This window comes from Pterocles gutturalis, unplaced genomic scaffold, assembly GCF_000699245.1.
Source record: "Pterocles gutturalis isolate BGI_N339 unplaced genomic scaffold, ASM69924v1 scaffold5482, whole genome shotgun sequence".
NCBI lineage: Eukaryota > Metazoa > Chordata > Aves > Pterocliformes > Pteroclidae > Pterocles > Pterocles gutturalis.
The window spans coordinates 7,711-15,869 of NW_010110026.1; the positions used below are offsets into that span (position 1 = coordinate 7,711).

The following is an 8,159-nucleotide window of genomic DNA, read 5'->3' on the forward strand; positions in this document are numbered from 1 at the left end:
AAGCTGTTGAAATAATTAACTTTGCTGGGATATATTTTGTTGAATATGTTTGAATATGTGTGTAAAGTGTGTACTAGTTGCGTGCTATTCATTAATAGGATCTCACATCCTTACAGTTGGCTTGGGAAAACTTTTAAAACCTTTACCAAATAAATGCCATAAGTCTGTGGTGCCATAATTGTAATAAATACCTTGCCAGTCATTCATAATGTTCCCGAAGTGAACGTTCTTCAGTAATAAATATTCTGACTGGGTGTATCCTACTTGAACTAAAAGGGCTTAGTTCAAAGAGGGAGATAAAGGACAGATTTTTTTTTTTTTTTTTTTAATAGTGAAAATACATCCCAGTGACGGTGCCTGTTATAGCTTCTTGTGTCTCTGGCAGGCTGCAGGTGATTTTGAGTTGCTTGAGGCAGGAACTCATCCAGGTCCGAAATGGCACATGTGAAATCACCCGCCAGGGTACGGGGCAGAAAGTGCTTTTCCATGTCTCCGTACATGATGCACAAGATGTGCAGTGAAGCAGCGCATAGGGTTTGTTTTTACGGATTTTCATTGCAGACTCCTAGAAAGTGTCTTTACTGTGTGAACATCAGGCTTGCTTGGAGGGGCTGGGAGCTGGTTGGAACCGTAGGTTTTGCAGGACAAAAAGAACAAATATGTTCAGTGTACGGTCTGGAGTCTCCTGCACTAGTTCTACATTTTAAATGGATGCTTTCCCAAAAGAACTGCAGTCAGAATGGCGTGCTGGGGTTTGCTTCGGTTTGAGGGGATTTGCTTTCTCAGAAGCAAGAAGTGACATGGTAGATGCTTTCTAGGGAAAAACTAATGGGATGTCCTGTTCCTTGTGTGCTGTCTGTAGGTTTTTTCATTTCATTGATATTTTCCTGAAGTATGGGATCACCTTACTTGGGATTAATTTGGGATATTGCCTGTTCCATGAAAAGTTTGATTTGTTTCAACGCTTCTTGAAGCTGGGCTGTTCGCTGCCTTCTGGGGACCAATTGTCGGAGTTCATCAGTTACACAGTTAAAGCGCAGAAGGAGTACAAGGAGTGGCTGCCTTATCTCCTCTTGGCTGGTTTTAATCCCGTGAATTTGATGTGCAGAGTCTGGTAAGCAGATAATGTTATCTTGTTTGCTTAAATATTGTATGCTGGTCTGCAAAGCTGTTGCCAATGTTATTTAACGTGTGCTTTCAGAGGATGGTACTTGATAATCAGGTGCCATAAATCATCCCCGGGTAATGGCTGGATGCAGTACCATAAATTTATTCTAGGAAGAAAGCCAGAGTGGAGGTGGTTTTATCCCTACCCTGGAGAAAAGCATCATTTTGCAATTGTATATCGAACATCCCTTATTATCTCCTAAATTAAGTTGCAAATTGCCTGTGCAGGTAGAATACTGTAATGGTAAGAAGAATTTCAAATATCGAGAAGGAGGTCAGGAGGGATGGGAAACGAAGGTAAGGTGAAGCTGGGCCAAGGCTAGGAGGAGAGGAGACTGACGCAGTGAGAGATGGTGTTAAACAAAATAATGTGGCAAAAATTCCACTCTGCTGGGGGCTTTTTGGTGGTTTGTTTTTGGGTTTTTTTAGTTCTTCCACATACAAATAACTGCTTAATGATGTTTTATATTTAATTAGGTATACGGAATTAAACTTATATTTAAAATTATGAAGTATTTGTATTGTCTTCTGTTTTTTTCTTGTCCGTGGAGATGACGCTTAGACATATGTCTCAGCTGTTAGCAGCATGATGTGTGATGGAGACAGTCATGGCATCACTTAACTGTATGAGAAGTGCAGGGTTTTAAGGTTTACTTAAATATCGATTTATATCTCAGATAGGTGATTTATATTTAAGATACCATGGTTAAGGTATGATTGGTCATTTTAAAGGCACTCATGTATGACTCAGTGAGATTCTGTTAATCATTAGCACCCATGGCTTTCTGAACAGCAGTTAGAGGAACATACATGAGGCATGGGATAGTTGTGCTTCTGCAGATTGTATTTATTCATGGAAGACTGAGCGACTGCGAAAGTGAACGCCCTGCAAATCTCACTGTCTGTGCATATCACATATGATGCTTTTTGGCATTTTGTTACATAATCCACAAATACTTTTAAACCCATTACTTCCCTTGTTTAATTGCTGCTTGTAAAAATAATGCTTATCACATCATCATCTACGAAATGAAAGTTTTGGGAAGTTTAACTTCAATACGAACTGTCCTGGGAGACAGCAGGGGGAGAGTAGACAGCAAATTACATTGATGCATGTGGTTCATGAGCTGTCTCTGGCTCCTTGTGCAAAACAACGGTATAATCAGTCCTAGCCTGGTCAGTCTGGAGCACTGACAGTTGTAATTACCAGTGGGGAAAGCAAGATCACCATTTTTGTAAAGAAAGCTAGGCACTCAGATCTCTCTCCTGTGTGAAAGCTCAGCCAAATATGAAAAATGAAATAATAAAAAACTAGAAAGGACTTAAAATAGTTTTGACATGAATCTCTTGTAAAAAGCCAGTGTATTAAAAATTTGTAGTCTGTTATTTTTGTGTGTTTAGAACATTTAGATTTCCATTCAGATGAAAATCCAGGATGGTACACAACTGGCTGAGAAGCTGTTCAGTGAAACTGCATGGCTCTCATCACGTGTCGCGCTACAGCAGGTGTTTACCTGCTGTTACTGAATCCTCCTTACACACTTTATTCAGTTAAGCTTCTGTTAAAAGTTCTTCACATGTGCTAGACATTTGCAATGTAAATCACAGTGATTTCTGAATAAGTATTCAATAAACAGGTTGCTGAATATATGCGTGTTTTTCCCCAAAAGCAGTAGTGATGCTTATAATGCTCTGGGGTCTTGACCCCTGATTAAAATTTAGGTGGAAATGGAATAAGAAATCAGTGCAGAGGAGAGTTCTGCCTGTTCCTGAGCCAGTTAAATTTCAGAGCAGATATTTTTCTCTTACAGTTTAACTTACTTCTAAAAAGAAATGGAGGAAGATAAAATTGCATTAGTAAAAGCTTGTGCTGCCAAAATCACTTTGGATTTCCCTAGAATGGTTTTCTGTTTCTGAGCTTAGGATGTAGGTTGTGAAGGATTTGTCAGAAAATAGTAAAGCTCTCTATGCATCCTTTCCATGATTGTATCTATGCTGAGGTGTAAAATGATATTTTATGGGAGTTTTTGTTGTGCAGGATTTTCTCCGTGAGCGAGAATGCCCTTAACTTCACCCTGGAGTTCACGAACTGGAAGAGGCTTCCTCCAGCTGTAGAGCAAGACCTTTCAGACTACAAGGAGAAGTTCACGTGGGCTCCCAAGAGCCATTTTGGTAAGCAGTACAGCTGGCAAAAAAAAATCTGTGTGTGTGTATCAGCTTCCAGGCTGTGAGTGGGAAGCAGCTCTGTGTGCTCGCGCGCGATGGCAGGGAAGGTCGATGGTCGACAGACATTGCTTGTGCAGAAACTGGGGAGCAGGAACAGCAGTGGCCCTGAACAAACAAACAGGCAAAACATACATGAATGAATTTTACTCATTGCATTGTTCAATTCCTAGTGAGCGTGTTTCAAGGAGCAGTTTAGGCTCTCTTGTCCACTTCTAATTAATGCATGGGCTATAAGATACGGGGCTGTACATTAGTGCTGTGCCTCCCTGAAATCATTTGTTCAGCCTCTTGAAAGATCTAAGGGAAGATGATCAATATCACTTGGTTATGTTTTCTAGACAATATTCCACTGTTTTTTTTTTTTTAAATTTGATTTGTATTTCCCATGAAGCGTCTCTCCTGTTCTGTAAGCGTTTGACAGCAATTAAAATACAAACCATATAAACCATCATATACATACAAATCCAGCTGTTCATTGTCACTCCTGTAATCAAAATGTCAGACAAAAAGATTCAATAATTGGTTGTCCAGGAAAACGCTAGTGCTCGCTGCGTACATCTTTCAGAAGAGGAGCTTTAACTGTGACCTGTGCATTATGTTACTGAAAAATTGTGCTCAGATATCTTTGTTAGTGACTCATTTCAAAGCAAATTCTTCTTCAGAAGGCTCTGTAATAATTTTTAAAATATCTTAAGTGATAATGTTATTTAAATAATACTTCCTTTGGAACATTTGAAGCTAATCAGAATATCTTTTTGCAGTTTTTTAAAAAAAAGGATTTATTTGGGGAAATCTAGATGAAGTTCTTTGTTTCCTTTGCTGTTAGTAAGTGTATTTGTGCTGTGATATCATCTAGTAACCGAAGCCAAAAACATAACCAAGTGATATTGATCATCTTCCCGTAAATCTCTAATTTTCTAGAGACAACGCAGAGAGGAAGAAGCTGGGGGGGAGGTTTGAAAGCGTTCACTCTCTCATTCTTTCAGCCAAGAGCAGCCAGGGCAAGCAGGGCAGGTGCTGTGCTGAGCCAGGCTTCCCCGCCCGAGAAACACCGAGCGCTGGAGCTGAGATAGGCTGGTCGTGTGAGTGAGCAGAGGAAATTAAAAATGAAGGGTTTGTGTGGAAAAATTCAGGAACTGGTGTTCACACCTCCAGCTGAAGGCTTGCAAAACGTATGGTCCCGTGGAGCTACACGCCTGCCGTACTTACCCTTCTGTACTGAAACACAGAAATTTCTGCAGTTAATACTACAGATTCCTTGGGAATAAAATAAACCGAGAAGCTGCTCTAGGGGAGTTTGGGGGCACTAGAGTTCTGTCTCAGGATAAGCTGATCTAGACTGGGAAAGTTTCTGTTTGAACGAATGCACGTGTCTTTTGGCACAGAGGTTGTCCTAAGTCACTTAGCAGCATACCCCAACTGAGTCATGCTGGCATTTAAGACTCATCCTAAAAGTGTTTTCCCTTGTGTTATTTTGTTGCTGGATTGACTTCTAGACTGAAGTTTTCATTTCTTGTGAGGTGGCATGAGCCTCTCTCCCCAAGGCTGGTTAGATTAAACTTTCTGCTGAAGGATAAAATGATTCTCTGACACTTTGTTTCTAGAAGTTTAAGGGAACTTGTCTAACTCCTATAGGGAAATTTGGGAAATCTGATTCTAGCAGGCTGCAGCCCTTCCCTGTCAAGAACTCTGCCTCGTTATCTGCCAGGGACTGGGGGGTTCAGATAGGATCTAGCTAAACTGGGTAACCGTAGGTAAGAGATACAATCCCATGGTGTCCAGTTCAGCATTTGACTTGTTTTTCAATTTTTCAGCCTTCATTCCTTCCCTGTCTCATCTCTGCCGTCTCGAGATCCGGTCCATTTTAAGGAGCGAACGCCTGCGATCGGACCAGTTTATCCGGGAGCTGCCGCTGCCAGCCTGTCTCCAGGACTATCTCCTCTACTTAGACGTACTGCGAGGCAACGCTATCGCAGAAGCGGAGGGTTATCTGGGGCAGAGAGAGGAGGGAGCTCCCTCGAGCAGCCACCCCAGCGCTGAAGACGCAGCGAGGAGGGATGACTGCGAGACTGTTAAGTGATGGCGCTGCCAGGGACTCTGGGGCTCTGGGGCTGCAGATTTTTGTAACGGCAATTAGCCGACACTGGAGAGGAGCTGCTGTGAATAGCTGTAGTTAAGCAGTCTCTTCCTGCTGGAGCTTTATACTGTATCTAGGAGTCTGTTAGAAGTTCTAAGATGCACTTGTTTACAAAAATCTGTTGGAGGTTTCTAAGTCTGTGAACATTTTCTGGTTTTTTTGAAAGGAAATTTTTTTACTCTTACGGAGTAGAATTGGCTTGTTCAATGAGCATAGCTTATATCGTGGTGAAAATCTATTTGGTCAGACACTGTTAGTAGACACTTTATTAGAATAAAGTACCGAATATACCAAATGAAATTATCTGGAAGTTAAGGAAGACAATATTTTGTTGTTGTTATTATTATGAATTCATGTGTTGGGGAGTGATCTAGCTGAACCAGAGACGGGAAATTAATATAAGAAAGGAAATTGTTTCCTGAAGGAACCACGATTTTTTTTTTTTTCCCATTTCCTTGGTCGTCTATCTTTGGCAGTGGGAGGCTGGCTCTGAGCCTGCAACCAGTCCCTCCCCTTGCACAGCCCAGGCGCAGTGTCCCCACAAACACACCGACACAACACAGCTGTACAAAAATCCTTCCTTCAATGAAGTGAGAAAGAAACCGCAGTCCCCACAGGCTGGGTGACAGGGCCGGTGCAGGGACACCATGGCAGAAGGCGGCTGCATCTGTCGTGCTGGGAAAGCCCTCGTCTTGCACAGGCGCTGCCAGGCTCACTGGTAGTAGATGCTGAAGGCGTGGAGGATGTACAGGAAGGTTGTGAGGAAGGCGAAGAACTGCACGAGAGGAAGAAGAGCAAAAGCTGGTGTCAGCTGGGAGAGTCTAACCCCGTTTCCCTCAGTGCTCTTGACCTGGGGAAACCTCCTAGAGCTCTCTCCAGCTCCCCGCTTTTCCCAGGAGGCAGCCACGCAAGGCTGTCCAGGAGCTGCTGGACCCCGAGAAGCCCACGCTGGCCGCACGATGCAACAAAGGGCTTCATGAAGCTCTGACCAGCGTGACACTGCTGGGCTTGGGGTGGCTCTGCTGTGGCTTTAGTATTCACCCCTGCGTCTCCCCGAGGGGAAGGGCGGGCTCTCTGGGCTGCCTGGTGTGTTCTGGACGGACTCACCGACGCAGCACTGTTGAGCTGATAGTTGAGTGGCGAGGTGACGGTAGACTCATTGATCCCAGGCTCGATGTGGCCAGGCTCCGAGCGGATGGTGGCGTTGGCTTGCAGGACAGCAGCGCTCATGTACAGAATGGCCGTGGTGCCGTGGTACAAGCTGTCCTGCAGAACAAGGGAGCGGAGAGGATCACCGCCTGCCTGGGAGCAGCCTTTTCTCATTTGCCCTGAGGACGGACGAGGTCCATCCTCTGTGCGTGTGAGGGTTTGAAGGGGACAAAAGCCTGGACAGGGTCTGGGACCAAACCCTTGGAGCACCCACAGCCTAGCACAGCTCCACCCAGCATCTCGAATTAAGGCAAAAGGAGGAAAGGGGCGGATTGTTTGCGAAGGCTTGCAGCTGGCTGGCTAACCCGTCACCAGCCACGGTGGTCCTTCCGCCCCCACTGCTGCTGCCAGCATCTGCCAGTGTCCCAGCTCCTTACCAGCACTTTCCAGTTCTCGCTGTTTTTGTGAAAGCCGAAGATGTAGCTTAAGAGGAGCAGCAAGGAGATGAGGCAGGAGCTGATGGACACATACATCACCCATCCCTGCAGCAGCGGGAAGGAGACAGAGGTAGCAGCAACGAGAATCCACACCCAGATGCCGCAGATCTGCCAGGGACAAACACAAGCACCTCCGATGAGCACGGGATGGGGAAAATCCCTTCTCCTCCCCGCGTCCCTCCTTGCCTCCCTCCTGGGCTGGCCCCAGCAGCCGTGGGAAGCCCCGCATCCTTGGGAAGTGCGGACCAGCCTCCCGGAGCATCCTGGCAGGACAGCAGCACCGCAGCCTGGCACAAGTTTCCCTGAACGCTCTCGGGAAATACTTCAAAACGCTTCTCACAAAAGGGAAAAGGTTTTCTGCCACCTTCAGAGGAAGGAAACGTCCTGCCCTGAGGGCTGTGACGGAGAAGCCGGAAAATGTGCTTTTGTCTGGGCAAGACAGCCCAGCCCTGCCCGCTGGTTAATCCCTTGGGCTTGAGATCACAGTACGAGGAAGTCTCCTGACGCCACACACTAGATCAGAGCGAGCTGCTTGCTCTGGATCCACCTAAAATATTTACCGTGCACAAACAGCGCGTGAGAGTATCTGGATAAACTCACGCCGCCCTGTGCCGCTCCGGCGGGTGAATCTCCCCCGGGTTTGCAGGGGGGAGCTGAGCCTGGGCACAGGCGGCTCTGGGGAGAGCCCAGCCGCAGCGGTTGTGCCCGCGGAGCGAGGGCGGTGTGGGTCACCAGCGCTGGGGTGTGTCAAAGTCCACCAGCGGTTATCGCCGCCAGCCCCGCTGATGATGCCCTCTGGACCCAGAAGCCATTGAAAGATCCATGGAATTACAAGACACCCAACTGCCTTCAAGCCCTGGGGAAGATTTAATACAGAGAACGAAATTCCCTTGATTTTCAAGCAAGTTCTGTGCGATAACTAGAGCTGCTTCTGCCCCCGAGGCGCCAGCAGCTCTCCAGCCGCTCCCAGCCCTACGGCAGGC

General features: G+C 45.9%; 2 protein-coding genes across 2 annotated transcripts in view; one reads left to right on the forward strand and one right to left on the reverse strand.

Annotated features, from left to right (window-relative positions):
* Positions 1-5,473, forward strand: part of LOC104461539 (ankyrin repeat and SOCS box protein 3-like) — a 12,753-nt gene extending 7,280 nt beyond the window's left edge. Inside the window, exons 7-9 of the mRNA XM_010073165.1 lie at positions 863-1,114; positions 3,206-3,339; positions 5,208-5,473. Of these exons, the coding sequence (XP_010071467.1) occupies positions 863-1,114; positions 3,206-3,339; positions 5,208-5,473 (652 nt within the window). The remainder of the gene's footprint in view (positions 1-862; positions 1,115-3,205; positions 3,340-5,207) is intronic.
* Positions 5,474-6,242: 769 nt separating this feature from the next.
* The window catches only part of MALL (mal, T-cell differentiation protein-like), a 2,244-nt gene continuing 327 nt past the window's right edge, over positions 6,243-8,159 (reverse strand). The window contains exons 2-4 of the mRNA XM_010073164.1: positions 7,117-7,284; positions 6,638-6,796; positions 6,243-6,305 (exon numbers count right to left, since the gene is read on the reverse strand). Coding sequence (XP_010071466.1) covers positions 6,243-6,305; positions 6,638-6,796; positions 7,117-7,284 — 390 coding nt within the window. The remainder of the gene's footprint in view (positions 6,306-6,637; positions 6,797-7,116; positions 7,285-8,159) is intronic.